The 16,122-nt window shown below is 40.4% G+C and overlaps 1 protein-coding gene across 1 annotated transcript in view; it reads left to right on the top strand.

The window, feature by feature from the left end:
* Nucleotides 1–4,663: 4,663 nt before the first annotated feature.
* Nucleotides 4,664–16,122, top strand: part of itga10 (integrin, alpha 10) — a gene marked incomplete in the record, with an annotated part of 28,051 nt that continues 16,592 nt past the window's right edge. Inside the window, 4 exon segments of the mRNA XM_035671740.1 lie at nucleotides 4,664–5,550; nucleotides 5,714–5,724; nucleotides 12,218–12,318; nucleotides 12,425–12,462. Of these exon segments, the coding sequence (XP_035527633.1) occupies nucleotides 5,499–5,550; nucleotides 5,714–5,724; nucleotides 12,218–12,318; nucleotides 12,425–12,462 (202 nt within the window).

The following is a 16,122-nucleotide window of genomic DNA, read 5'->3' as shown; positions in this document are numbered from 1 at the left end:
TATTGTTATCATGGGACTATAGCATTAAAATAATGCTTCCCATTAGATCCACTGCTGTTGCGATGAAGGGGATATGAGATGAGAAGAACAGGAAGGCAATAAAGACAAGGACACTGATGGAGACCAATGTCAATTAGGCAGTAACTGTAAGAGCAATGATGGAGAGAGAGAGGTAAATGATCTAATAATCATTATCTTCTCCCCCACTACATTCATAAATCAATGCTAATGAAGTTCTTATCATTTTCAAGATGTGTTGGCCACTTACGAGTTTACTCTCCAAATCCATTGCACTCTCCTGCCCCAGTTCTGGCAGAAATCCATCACCACATGATGAGTCTCGACTGGGAAAGCTGATTTGCAAGAGACAGAATAAGACATTCAGCAAATTACTACAAATGTGAAAGGAGGAATTCAGCACAATATCAGCTGACCATCATGAGTCATAGCCCTGACAATCAGACAAAGACAAACTGGCCTCGGATGATCTTTCACAATTAGCTATAGAAGGAAAAACCACCAGTTTTGACCAGCTGTTACTATATTCAAGCGCACCATGAGGCAGTTCAGCCAGGTTAGAAAATACATTAGTTGAAACAGACCGCCACCAAGTGGTGACAAGTGAAATTTGTTTCAGTAGCAGCCAATACAGCAGTACATCTTACCGGAAGAAATTACACCACATTTTGTAAGCACAATATCAAAAAGCTCTGTGGCTGAACCTCAGAGTTTAAGGCAAAAAATGTGACAAAATCTCTTTAAATTTTGCTTGTTACTTCAGACTTCAGCAGCTTTACTTTGTGAATTTCTTTCAACAATTATATCCCCAAATGTTTTGCTGATGCAGTGCTTTATTAGCACTGTGAGAAGAGTGTTTATAGATCATGTTGAAAACTCTTACATACCACTCTTTCCAGCTGAAATACTTTCTTATAAAAATACAATACAAAACCTTTCAAAAGGGCCTCCAGCTACCCCAGTTCATAATTTTCCATCATTCAATACAGATCCAGTCCAAACTATATACTCCTGCACTGTGTGAGCAGATTTCCCAATCAACAGGCATACCACAAGCACAATCGGGACAGGATTTATGACGTTGAAACTCCAAATGAATGCAATTCTTAACTTGAGCAAATGATAAAGAAAGGTATATCTCTCTGCAGCAGATATGAGCCTGTGCAAGTTACACTGGAATAAATGCACAAAAAAATGGTTTGTATACATACAGTGTGCAGAAGACTGGATCTTTGACCTATTTTATTTTTATTTTTATTTACCAAAAGTCAAAAGCAGAGATGCAAATCTTGAATACAAAATGTCTGAAGTCTCAGAAATTACTTCCTACTACTACTACTGCTACTTCCCTTCAGTGTCTCTATGAGTATCTTTCTAGTGCAGGCCTATTAGTGTTGTGACCCAGAAGACCTCAGAGGATGAGTTTGTGAGCTGGAAATTAAGAAGGGGGCCAAGAATACCCACTAAAGTAGTAATATGGTGTATTCCTGTATCTTTTTCATGTTTTTTCAGGGCTTTAGTTTACATCTCACCTAGAAGTTATTCCCTGGTTTTACGATGTTTGTCCACTAGGGGTCAGAAGAGGCACACTAACAGCACTTAGCATTTAACGTTAGTTTATAATTAAAAGTTATTGCCTTCTTCTTACCTCCACACGTAACACAAACTGGGGAAACTTGGTCACCGTCTTTGAATCATCTTTCTGGCCACCTGAGGAATTTAAATCAAATATAACCAGATGTTTTAACCCCTGTTTGGTCTTGAAAATAAAATAATAAATAAATGTTTCCCTCCACCTGTCACTCACCTGCTGGGAAAGCATAACATAAAGGGAGGGGAGCTAACCAACGGTCTTAAACGGCTACCGTTACCGCTGGAAACCGAACATTTGAGTCATTTGGGTATTAATTTAATTCAATGTGGGGATAATGATGTAAATGCGAGCTCAGGGAAAGGAAGACAGTCTTATTGGTGACTGATTGGGTTGGGGAAAACATTAATGGCAGGTGGGTGTAAAGTAACACAAATGGAAGAGGGGTCATTTGTTGAACCACCGTTAAATCCAAGATGGCACAGAATTTCTTCCTCGATGAAATATTGGAGTGATTCTGAGCGACACTGCCACAACTAGGGCGTTATTTTGCAACAATATTGATGCTGGTTCATAGACAGTTGCTGTGTGGCTTTTATCATAATAAGGCAAAGTTGGTATTTTCAATAACATTATACCCTCTAGTCTCATAGCCCAGTGGTTCCCAACCTTTTTCCTCAACGGACCCCTTTTCTCCCCTATTGTTGTAAACCGATGACCCCTGATTCAGTGACAGTATTATATGGGTGTTTCATATTAACAGTAACACTAGTGAACACACTAACTGCAGGAGGAGATTTACCTGTGACTATTGATAAGAAATAAGTTTTCCTGATATTTTTATACAGTTATTTTTCTGTATTATATCTTTTTAAATCTTTCAGCAATCATACATACCTAATGAGCTTATTTTTTTGACAAATCTAGCGTTTTCTACTCATTGTTTTATTAGCTCTTTGGTTGTTTTGCAGGATGAGGCTTATCATATCACAATATATTGTTTATCAGACAGTGAGCTCTGTGAATATAGCATGTGTGTTCAGGTCTTCAAAGTTTATATCTTGAATAATCCAAACTAAAACTAACAATTTCATTTAGTTTTCTTCACAGAGATGAACGAAATGCTCAAATATAGGCAATATAGGCTCATATACCCCTTCAAATCAAGAGTGCTTTGCGACGACCTGTGAAGTTTTGCGACCACTGGTGGGGGTCCTGAGTACCGGGGGACGACTCTTATAGCCAACACTGCCCTGGATCGGGACTGGGAGGATAATATGAATCACACAGAGTCCTATAAAATAAAAACATTCAAAGTACAATACTTGAATAGTAATTGCACTTTCTATCTCCTGCCACTGTGTTCATGTGGAGGAATAACTGTAGAGGCCTGACAGTGGCGCCAAAGAGCTTTACCAGAATATACAGGACAGAGGAGCCAGTGTTTGAAGTTCTATTCATTATTTACCCAAAGACTCCGTTTTCCTTCCTTTTAATAATGAAAAACTATTAACAATACATTTTAAACATGGTTGGGATCACTAAATTTGATTTCAGTTTAACTTCCAACTACCTGGGGGCCCTCAAACCAACCTAGAAAATAACCATAACCCTGAGCTAAAACATGTAAAATCTAAAACATTTGACTGAATGAAAGCTGCTGATTTCATTGTTTCTTGCCAACACAATAGGACAGACTTCCAGCCACTTTCAGATGATATAATCCTCTTAGATCTTCCAAACTAAATCTAAAAACAGATCAATGAATTGTTAATTTGAGGATGAGTTTAAGTTGAAGATATGCAATTGTTGTGGTCCAGCAATATAGCCATTCACTCTCTCACCATTCAAGTTTATACAGTTCATATACATCTCTGACCAATTAATTCAGAGTCATTATCATATGATTAAATATATGATAACCAGGGATATAATTTTGCACAGCTCACTTTATTGCACCCATGCACAGCACTTCATGCTCTTTTATACCACTCTTCCATTCAGTGACCCCTCAAACCCTGTAGATGGGAGCATCCTGGAAGAGATGCCTGAATAGAAATGTTTCATAAGGTGATCACTTGAAATAACTGGTTAAAAAAAATCACATTAGGAAGAACATGAATCTCATATTTATTTTAGGAAATGTGTCTCATTAGTTCCTGTCGTGAAAATGAAAAATACATTTACGTTTTTTCTTTATTCTCTGTCACAAATTTGTCAATCTTGTACAACCTGAATCTTAATAGCCTTGCCAGTATCAGGGCGTGAGTTTCTTTTATCATTCCCACATGAATGAGATCCAATGACCTTTTCCACAGCAGACATTTTGACCTGTCCTAGTAGGAAAAGCACAAGTGAAACGTGAAGATTAACAATAGCTCCTTTCCAGCAATTATTGCAATAGAATGCAGTATTTATTTATGTTATTGGTTAGACATGTGTTTGACTATAGTCAGTGGACCCAAACCATGGCAGGAAAATGCCCCCCCATAACAGAGCCACTGTGGGGGGTCAAGTATTCAGGCCTGTCCCCATTCCCTTTATTATTTATTTGAATAATTTAAATAAAAGGCTGATACTGCTTTCTGGCACCTCATTCATTCATTTTACCAATGCTATATATATAAGTACAACGTTTGGGTTGCCAGGTTGTGGAAAATCCTCCTCCATTATGACACTTAATTTGTCTTTTTATCTCCTCAGCACCCTTCCTGTTTGATCACTTCTAGAAAAAGAGCAACAGGACACTAACTAAATGAACTAAAATTAAACTTGATGGATTGTTGTAAAAAACTCGTTATTAATGATTTATTAACATTTATACTGTAGACTGAACTTTTGCTCATGGTTTCCTATTAGAAAGTGGTAGATTGCTCTTACCTGTGAGGGCAGCTCAAAAGAAAGAAAGAAGTAAGTCAGAGGTGAGCAAACTGAAAGATTTTGAGAGTCAGAGTATGTTTAAAAAAAAAGAGAGAGAGAGAGAGAGAGGGAGAGAGAGATGTGGGTTTGAGGTTTGTCAATGTGAACCAGTTGCTCAGAGAGGAGTCTGGTGGATGAAGGAGGACGGATGGAGGGAGGGGAGCTCTGAGGATAAATGCGCTCTTTCATTTCAAAGTGAGAGAAATCCGTTACTAGAGGCACATATTTGCATCGACAGAAACTCGCGGGAGACAAGCGTTTCGTCGTCAATGTGGGGGAAATCAGCACAGAGGATCATGGATAACAAGTTATCAGAGGAACCGTGCGCAACTCACCTCAAACTTTTGGCTTGATGAGCGGAGTTTGTGTCAGCGGGAGAGCTTAAGCTTCAAAGACGCGCTCCGGAGTCAGGAGGGATAAAGCGCTCTGCTCACTGACTGTTTGGGGAAGGTGTTACACATTAGTAATGGTTTAATGACTCTGGACTGCGGCCTCTTGTTGGATGGGACAGGTGCAGGATTTTCACGCTCAAAACATGGGTCACTGAGGTGTCAATTAAGTCGTTTTCTTTAACCTAAATACCCTTCTATGCACTGCTATATAACCTTCTCCTGTGGTGCCACTCAAATACTCCTACAGGGACTTAAAAGCGCCAAAATCACGGACAATAATTCTGGTGTCGAGTAGATTTAGTTTATTTAAATCTATATTTAACAACTCGTGACTGCTTTTGTAAACGTACTGAATTGAGGCTGCCACACGCAGCCATGCCACAGCAGCACAGTTTGACTGGATTTTACGCATCCCTTGGGGAAAGAGAGGGCTGAAAAGCGCATGTGTTTATGTGTGTGTGGTGGACGCCGATGCACTACATTTCCAACAGCTCAGGGAAGACCACTTTGTAAACAGGAAAAAAAGAGAAAAGGTGGGGGAAATAGACGAGAGACTCTGCTTTCGTTCTGTTTTATAAATGGAGCTGCGTAAATACCTGTTGTGCCTGGAGTTCATCCTCCTTCTTAAAGGTAAGAACTACTGTCTCTTTTTGGGTTATATGTGGGTTTATAAGTCAAGTTTAACTTTTGTTTCACACAACTTTTGTTTGATTGTTTTAAAAATAAGATGACACCACTTAAGGAGTCTGAAGGGGGGGATTATGCAATCACAGCTCCTAAAGCTGAATTGGAGGACGATGTAAAGTCAATCTCTTGTCCATGATTGATGCCTCTTGACTTCCCAGTTGCTCTCCTGTCCTCCAGCACAGCCTTACCGGGTGATATGGTCATTAACCTCCAAAACTTTTGAACTTTAACAGACAACATGTGTGAATAATTACGTCACACGTGCCTCCCTGAGTCCCAAAGAGCTTTATTCTGTGTGACAGTAAGCGACTGACCATGAAGACATTCATAACATGACTGTGTGCAGGAGAGTAGAGAAGCAGGCATATTAAAACATATGGCCACACTCCATTTGCCAAATACATCAAAGGTATAGGAAGTTGCGCATGAGTCCAGTAAAGTAATCGTTCTTGGTTCAAAGTCAGATGTATCAGTAAATCTATCAGTTTTGTCAGTACAGAGGAGATATTTAACTTTCATTGGAGGCCTCCAGCTACCAGAAGATGTTTGGAGCAATCAGAGATACTTGTATGCATCCTCTGCCAAAAGGTTACTGGTTCATCTCCTCTTACAGCTGACACCTTCTGACCCTGGCAGCTGTGTAACTCAACCTCAACGGCCATATCAGCCATTCCCATCGCTTAGACTTGATGTCTAAAGTCCCCTAATAAGGCGCCTGTGCCATGTGCGTTTTCTCCATGGAGCATGAACATCAGCTTCCCTCGTGTACTCATGTTCGCTGTGGCAGAGCAGCCTCACACACCTCATTGGGCCATTCCTGCTCACCAGCAAGAAACCAAAGAAAAAGACCATTGTTGTCTACCAAAAATGAGTGTTTATGTAGCTGATAAGCAGCGGTTTAACTACTGCATTATAGCAGGTGGCCGTGAAGAAAAAGGAGAGACTGAGATATTATTCTGTGTGAGGCATGTTAACTTTGTACATGCTCTGAATCACACACACACACACACACACACAATCACACACAGTCTCTTAAGTTAATGTATTTAATGAGATGTTGCCAACTTTGAACATGTTGACTGAAGAATGATTATCCATGCAGCCGGTTTTCATGCTATGCAAAACGCTTCTCATCCAGAAGCAGAAGAGTGAATGAGGCATGTATCCAGCATCATGGTCATTCACACCACAAACTTATACACACGCACACACCTTTTTACACATGCCAGCAGCCAAATGTTGCATGTGGTTAGGTTTTACACATTGCCCTCCATTATCCGTTTAAAGCAAACCTTTACGGCATAATTCCCCCCGTTTTTTAATGTGTAAACTGGATTTAATTTGTACGGTAGCTTATGTGACCTTAGTGTAAGTGCTCTTGCGTGTGTGAGTTTGCTAGCTTGTGCATGTGTCATACATGAGCATATAGGTGAGTGAGTATGTGTGTAATGTTAATGGTTTCAGCAGAGCTCCCCTGATGCAAGCAGCAGGCATCCCATGCCTGTAACACTCTGTTATGCTTTTACTGAGATGTCGAACACAGGTGTGTGTGCGTGTGTTTCACCAGTCATTCATAAATTTGCACTATTATTCTCCCAGCTATCTTCTTGTGTTGTTTTTTTTTTACTCTCCCATCATTCCCGGCCTTTCATTCCTACTCCCCCTCTTCTTCCACCCCCATTCCCCACGAGAGGGTGACAGAGATGAGAACAGAACACGATGGAGATAATGGAGAGAAAATCTGTGAAAGAGGGTGAGAGGAGTCGAAGGAGGGGGATGCATGGGAAACATTATGAGTCAGTTTAATAAAGATGATAGAAACAGACAGTCGAGCAGACATCTCTCCTGCAGGTAATTTCACACAAGTGCTATAAGTCAGGGATGTAAATTAAAGACAGAGAAACAGACAAGGAGAAAGGGAAACTTACATATGTTAGTCTAATTAAAAACAACATACATCAATGTCTCTGCATACTGCTGTAAGTGCTGGCATGTCTCTGTAGTATCCAAAACTTTGTAGTGTCAAGTTCAGTTGCTGTTCTTCAACATGTGCACACACACATACTACACAATCGCAACCATACACATCCAGCAGCAGTAGCGCCCAGAGCCGAACGTGTGGTTGAGAGAATCTGGACCCAGTTTGGCATGATAAATGTTTGTAGCTAGTTGTCATGGTGATGGGTGGTCAGACGGGCTGCGGTACAGTGTCATATATAAACCCCAATGAAAATAGAACCAGAGGAGGGAGGACAGGACAGGGAACACAGGGGAACGATGGTACAGTTTTGTGGGAGTCTGAGGGGTTGGGAATGGAGAGGGGGCCTTGTGGTGGAGTTACAATGTGTGTGTGTGTGTGTGTGTGTGTGTGTGTTTGTGTGTTATAGGAGAGGGAGGTAAAAGAAAGAAGCAATTTATGGTTTATGAGAGAATGAGTGAACTAGAAGGATGAAGGAGAAAATCAGTAGCAGGGACTGTTATCAGAGGCCTGGTTTGTTGCGGAAAGAAATTTGGAACCGGAGAGGGCGGGTGATGTTGCCACAAGAAAAGACAGAAACATTTTACTGCACTGTGTGTAAGAGGGGCGGTGGGAGAATAACTTGCTGGAACAAGGCTGGATAGAAAGATTTTTCTACATTCTGTCCATAAAAGCAGAAGGTTCAGTATTAAAGAATTACTCTATCATTGCCTACGCATATTCCCATTGGTGAAGTGCATTAAACATCTGTGTAGACTCAGATGGCTGAATTTCAAGTCACTGGAGGTTTGGATGTAGAAATGTTGGAAGCTCACACACATCTGCAAGACGAGCAAAAACAAGATAGAGCTACACTAGCAGCTCTGTGTAGCTCAGCGGTGTTTTGAGTTCATGATAATGTGCTCACAATGACGATATTGTGTTTAACATGTTTAACACCTTAATTTAGCACGTTAGCATGCTAACATTTGCTTATTATCAAAAAGCACAAAAGAGGCAAATGCGATTGTCGTTAGTTTTGTGGTGGTATTTGTTCATAATTAGACAAATTACATGTTTTACCTGATCAAGATAAAAAAGTTATGGGATCACAAAGGTTAGAACATCTCATCAACTTCAGGAACACAAATGTGTGTAGTATGTACTACTGAGTAGATGTTTAGCTATACAGCCGGACTACAGCAAACTTTTACCTGCTGGTTGCAATAGAGGAAAAGTCAGCAGGAAAGTCTGTACAAAACCTTATGACAATACATCAGATATTTCTCATGATATTTCAATCTGGACCAAAATGGGGTATGGAGCGACAGAACGACATTGCCATTCCTAGAGCCATGCTGCTAGCATGGCTATAAAAACCCATACCTATAAACGTCCAGTGAGTAAATCTGGGTACAAGAGAAAGAAAGAAACTTGACTGGAAATTTCGGTGACATTACAGCAAAAAACATCTGCGTGAAAAGAGAAAATTAAAGAGCAGGTAGAAGAAACTACAGTATGTGAGAAAGCAAGGAGCAGAGATGGAAGAGAAACAGTGAACATATCTAGTTTCCTTCTCAAGACCAAGTGGAATCCCCCTCTGATTGGCCTGACCGAGGTAACTGTCTGTGTGTGTCAGTGTGTATTTGTGGGGAAGTATCTGTATACAAGTGTGTGTGTAGCTGGTGTATAATCACAGCAGCAGTATTCTGGTCTTGTTCCCCATCCTGGACTACTTTTTCTCCAGTGGAATCACTGAGTTATGTACAGTAGGAGCGTTACTGTAAATGCCTCCGGATGCTGCTAAATGACATGTCAAGTCAAATTTATTTTAACAAAACACATCCAACACACCCTGGTTTTCAAGGATACAAACAACATTCAGTAGAAGTGGGACAAGTTAAATACTAACTGTCAAGAGTAACATAGTGTTTCTGAGACTGAACTGAAAATACTACATAATAATGTCCTTTAATTGAAGTAAAACTGTGCATCTATAGAAAGTAGCGAGGCAAGTTTATTTCCTGTCAGCCACAATACAATATACCAAAGCTTAGCTCATAAAAGGAGGATGGGATGATGGAGGCAAACAGCAAACAACCTTGGTATGAGCGCATCAGCCGAGTTATAGCGACACCTGCATGACGTTACTCGTCTGATAGCCAAACGAGCGATTGTGACGCAGGAATGAAGCAGCTGGTACCAATCTACATTAATGTTTTATTCATGGTCATTTATATTTTGCTTGGAAACTTTTTTAGCCATGCTGTTATCAGGAAGGCTCCATGGCATTGTCTGTCTGTACAGTTTGACCACTTTGAGGTTGATATTTGTGGGTTTTAAGTGAAATAACTCAACAACTTTTGGATTCATTGCCATGAAAATTGGTGTCTTTTTATCCAGTTCTACCAATAATTGGCTGTACTTTGTGGTAGCATGCTAACACGGTAAACTAAGACAGTATACATGGTACACAATACCTGCTAAACGTCATTAAAAGTAAATATGTTATTCGGTAAGAACTATTATACAAAATTAGAGATGTATTGTATATCTGGTATGTATAGAGAGGTACTTTTTTTTAAATCACAATTTAATGTGATGTTGCTGTGTTGCTAATGAGTCTTTAATCTTAAATTCGTATTTATTTTGAATTCTTAAAGGTCACAAGTAAACTCTTTTTTCAGTTGTTCATTCAGTTTCACTCTGACTAAAATAACAGGAAAGACTTAATCTATGTAGGTGTGCATTAATCTTCCGTTATATATTTTTTCTGGTGTTGGGCAAACATATTTAGACTTTCCATTTCAGACTGAAACAAAAAATTAGATGTGTGTCTTTCATTTTGCCAGTTGGAACATGTTTTCATGCTCCTGTTTGCACCTAAATGTTCACAACTCAGTGAACTGTCTGACTACCATCTTGTTGCTCTCTGTCTTCTCTGTGTCTCCTTCACCTCTCTCTCGTTGTATGAAGGGTAGACTTGTGTGTCATAACAGGGGGCTTACTATACTCCATAGTTTTTCTAACCCACACCCTTCCCTGCCTTGCCTCTTCTCTCCCCTCTACTCTGCCTCTTTCCCCTCAGACTGAACTCCCTTTTTCCTCAGAGGTTGCCTTTGGTCACTCTGTTTATCCATCTTTTTCAGCCCCCCTTTCTCCTACACCCCCAATCCCCTCTCCCAAGGCCAGGAGGGAAAATAATAATCAGATAGTTTACAGTTCTGTACACACAGTTTTCCAGCTCCGACATGTTTTTCACTCATTTTAATGGCTGATAAATATATGATTTATTTAAACTCATATTCTTAACACCTTTAAAGCAAAAGTTTGACATTATTATTTCCGTTCTTGCCAACAGTTAGATGAGAAGATTGATACAGTAAATACTAAAAAGTAGTCTTGCACGTAACCCCTGTAATTGGTTATTTTTATACTTCTGTTTTTGTATGGATTGAACAAACGAGATATAACGTGTTGATTTGTGATACGTTGGATGTGCTGGTAGGCAGATTTTGTTAGTTTTGGACAGAGCCAGGATAGTTCTCCCACTGTATCCGGTCTTTATGCTAATTTAAGTTAGCTGGCGGCTGTCTGTAGCTTCATATTTAACAGATAGATATGAGAGAGATATCAATCGTCCCATGGAACTCTTGGCAAGAAGGCAAAAAGTTGGAAAAATGATCTTGTTCCACACTGTCTGATAGTATCACGTCTTTATTCTGTACAAGCATGTTCCAACTCTTCATTTGAGCTTTGAGATGTTAGGCTATATTTACACTGAATGTAATATTGAAGCCCGAGACTCCACATCTTTCATGGCTGCACCATTTAATCAAATGGAAATATTATGGATGTCTTATGAATCATTTCCTCAAAATTGCATATCTTTGGAAACTTTAACTAGAATTAAAATTTCTTTGGGTCTGAACCAAGTGTGAACCTATTGTGTTTCTGAAGCTGTTTTGAAGCCTTGAGTTTGTCATTATGGTCATCACCATGACAGTTTGTCAGAGCCAGCGGATGTGATGTACTGTGAGTTGAGCTACACTAACTGGCTGCGCAGTTTTGACTTATCCGTAGTAGTTCGCCAGGTCACACATAATCTCATATTACAGATAAACAGTACACTAAAATATGTTTCTAAAACAATTTTAGGTAAGAAATAGGCAACAAACTAACAGAAGCTTGATTCATATGTGTCAGCTCTGCCTAGTTTCACAATTTGATGTGTGGTGAGCTGGACAGACTCACTGAGAATGACTTGTGAGTCACAAGGTAGCCTCACCCAAAAGCATACCCTGCTTTGCTGTCTATTTTACTCTAAATTGGACCATAATTTACTACATCATACTGTATAGAAGAAGACTTGAAACAAGTGATTGAGACCATAAACTTGTTAGGAAACCATTTACTAAGCTAATAAATCAAGTGAGAAGTCAGGTCATTTCTCCATAAGACTGCATGGTATCGGTTGGCTTCACTTCACAGACCTAGAAACTCCTTTATATATCCTGTCAATGGTCTGAACAAAGTTTGACTGGACAGTGTAAGTTTGTAGTTAAAGGAATGCCAATTTTTAAAAAATGTAAAACTTGTTGTCTTTTCTTTACTTTGTCATCTGTGTACCAATCTCTTCTGTTGGTGTGGGAGTGTTTCAACATAGATGTAAAGAATCCGCGCATCTTCACCGGTCCAGAGGAAGCTCTGTTTGGCTTCTCTGTGTTACAACATGAATCACACAGAGAGAAATCGTAAGTGTGTGTTTAAAGACTAACAGAGAAACAGATCAACTGTCATAACAAAAAGAGGTTGTGTGCGATGATGTCTTGATGACATATGACTTTGTCACTCCTGAAGGATGCTGGTCGGGGCTCCCTGGGATGGGCCACCTAACAGGAAAGGAGACTTTGTCTGCTGTTTGATACTGCGCAAGTGGCGTATAATGGATACATCCAAGCTTTTTTTAAGTAAAAAACAGTTTCTGGAAACATATTTAATTGGAGCACTGAGAAAAAATAAAAAAAGTAACTTTTCAGGCCATAAAACCAAAACTATGACCTTGAAGATGCTAAAACACTGAATAGAGTTGAGGATTTATCCTAAATATGTGTGTTTGTCACTATGAGTGATTCCTTTCACATTACACATAGTCATTTGATCCATTGTTAAAATCAAAATATTGATTAGAGTACCCCATGTTAAACTGTTTAATCTGATAGCTTGGTAAGCCATAAATCAAAAGCAGCCTGATGGAATCATACTGGAGTATATCATTAGAAAGAAGAACAGACAAAAAGAAAATACACCTGATTGCCATTATAACTACAAATTATAGAGTAATATATTTAGAGAAAACCCCAAAGAATGTTCTACCAAACTCTAAACAGTCAGACAGTTTCCAGTTGGCCAGCCAAATCTACAGTATGTTCGAGTGCAAAGAACGTCAGCCAGTAAGAGTAAAGTATGTAGTGTAGTGATGGACAGGCCTACCAGGCCATGTGGATGGCGTATGCAGTGCGCGTCTCTCGTCCCTCCTGTCTGCTGATGTTCTTGGCGGCCTCTACTACTTCCTGTGTGGTCTGGTAGTCCTTCAGAGACCACTCGTGGACCGCTACCTCACCATACTGCAGTATACCAACCTGAATGCACGCACATATACACACACACACACACACACACACACACAAACACACACGTATTTCAACAATGCCACATGTTCATGGTTGTGCTGGTACATATTTGTGGAAAGCAACATCTGAGACTCTTGTTTCTGGGGTGAGCTATCTCTTTAAGTACCAATCCTGTTCTTAAAGCAAACAGTGCACTTGGGGAATTTTTGAATTCATTCAAAAACCAGAGGTATTTCCTCTTCACCTCACATTGCCTGCTACCCCTTACCCCCCGCCCTCCCTTTTCAAAACCCAAACCTCCCCTCTCACTCCTCTTGTTGTTTAGCTCAGAATAATGTCCCCAGACCCCCTCTCCAACTTCCATTCCTCTCCAACCACAAGCTAGCTCGGCTCACGTCCCTTTACATTACTAAAGCAATTCATTCTGGTCATATTTTGCCAAACTGGTTCTTTATATGTGTCACTCCATGTATGTTTTCACTCAAGGGACTAGCTTGCCTTACTGTTCTAGGCAACAGTTACGGGGTTCGAGAGGTTTAAGTGGGAGTCTCAGTCAAATTCAAAGCCGCAAGTTTCCATTACCAATGTAAATAATATTTATAGGCAGTGCAAACACACATCAACTTGCACTTTTACCTGCATCTGGTCCGAGCTGATGTGGAACTTGCTGAGGATGTTGCTGAGGAAGTTCTGGACCTCGTACCAGGGCCAGATACTGTTGGAGCCATCCAGCACGATCACGATGTCCATGTATGTGGAGCACCCTGCCACATGTTTATAAAAAATAATTGGTTAGCTAAAACAGGCCTGTGCAGCATGTTGCTCTGCCTCAATGTGTGTGCGTGTGTGCAAATGTGTGCTTACTTTGCGCTGTTGGAGCGATGGTCTGTCTCGGTTCTAGGTCATCGCTGACAGAGGCACAGATGCCCGTGCTGAACATAGACGTACCACACTCTTGAGACCACAGAGGGGCACATGCCTGAAAAACACACACAAACACACACATCAGCATCTGTCTTACAGGTGAAGCAATTTTCAGGAGCATTTACAGTCAATTTCAGCGGTTTATATGAAGTATTTGTGTTCCGCTCACACGACGTGTAGGAGGTTTTTGGTCGTTATCAAAGGGTTTTAACACGTAGACATATGTGGTTGGGTGACCCACAAATAAACACAGAAAAAGACTAAATGAGGGCATACAGGGAACATAAAGAAAACAAGTCATGAGAGGGAATAAGTCATGGAAAAACTACAATAGTGTGGTTTGGGGCGATAGAAAAATGAGGGAGAGGCAGAGAGAGGGAGACTATTGTTGACATGTTGGCAGTCACTGTTGTCATGAGTGGTTTAACAGAGCTGGAACACCAGACCAGTAAAGCAATTTAAATCTGATTGTGCTAAATGTAGGGGGTGAGTGTGGGGTTTTGGGGGGGGGGTCATCATATAAAAATATTTCTGTCTTCAAAGCTTGCCGTTTCTTTGGCATTCATACCAAAAGGGAGGAATAAGGGGGGGGGGAGCGCAGGAAAAGGAGATAAAAGAGAAACTCTTGCATACAGCAGAGAGACAAAAGAAATGGTGGTAGAATGAGAGAAAGAGAAACATCCTGGTTTTGCTTGCCCTGTCATTATGGACGGGTTTCTCCTCAGGCTCACAGACAGGCAGAGAAGAAGGGATGGAGAGAGGAAGGAGGGAGAGGACGGAGAAAAGCGAGAGAGGTGCTATGGCTTTTGGTCGGTCTGTCATTAACAAAGGGCCGGAGACGCATTCCGATCCTGTTATAGACCTGACCACTGGGGTTAAGATAAACACACACACACACTAAAGTGGGCTAAGCTGGATGGCGTTGGTGAACTGTGCACGACTCCACACCCGAAGCAGCAGTAAAAACCTGGCAGACACCAAAACACTCAAGCACACTTGCTCAAAACACACACACACACACACACATATAGATATAAAAAGACACAGGAAAATAGTTGCAGTTTACGTCCATGTTTGTCCAGACTCATATAATATGGTGAAGGAATTATATAAAAGGTTAAAAGGTATATAAAAGTGTATTTTTATACAACAGGCACTTCACAATTAGCTAGGCACGTTCCAGGACGTTATAATGTCATAGTTGACCTTTGACCTTTTGGATAAAAAAAATCATTTGGTCATTGTACCCCTAATTTGCTTCTTGACAGACTTGAGATTTGAGTTAAATTTGTCCCATAATATGCATGTATTACGAGTATAATATACTGGATGTATAATATAATCCACAAACAAAGATGTTTGTATTCTATAATCAATAATTAATCAGTGTGTCTGACTTTGTAAACGGTATCCAGGAAATGGGGGATGAGTAAACTGCACATGGTCACTTCCAAAGTAAAATAAAAACACAGCCCTGATTCATTCAAATTCTGTCAAACAAACACAAACGGGTCTCACCACATCCCTTCAGGCTACAGCACACAACCAAAATGACGACATAGCAGAAATAAAAAGTCTTGTTTCTCAGTGTTGAAACCACATACCAGGAAGCCATCAGGTGAGTCTGGAGTGAGCGTCATTCCCAGGTGAGAATTCCTCAGGTTTTTAGAGACATTCTGGAGAGCAGTCTCACCTGAGATAGAGAGACAGACCAGTTCACTGGGTAACATATCTAAACCTGATGTGAGTTGATTTGTTAAGGATGTTTCTCTCACCTAGATTCACTTTGCTGCAGCTGGAGTTCTTCTCCTCTCCCACAATGCATTTATACACATCTCCTTTCCTGTTGTTAGGTGGCCCGTCCCAGGGAGCCCCGACCAGCATCCTTCAGGAGTGACAAAGTCATTTGTCATCAAGACATCATCGCACACATCTTCTTTTTGTTATGACAGTTGATCTGTTTCTCTGTTAGTCTTTAAACACACACTTACGATTTCTCTC

Source organism: Morone saxatilis, unplaced genomic scaffold (assembly GCF_004916995.1).
Source record: "Morone saxatilis isolate NCDOM2014 unplaced genomic scaffold, NCSU_SB_2.0 Contig24, whole genome shotgun sequence".
Classification (NCBI taxonomy): domain Eukaryota; kingdom Metazoa; phylum Chordata; class Actinopteri; family Moronidae; genus Morone; species Morone saxatilis.
Note: the sequence above shows the minus strand (reverse complement) of the source record. Positions and strands in the feature narration are given on the sequence as shown.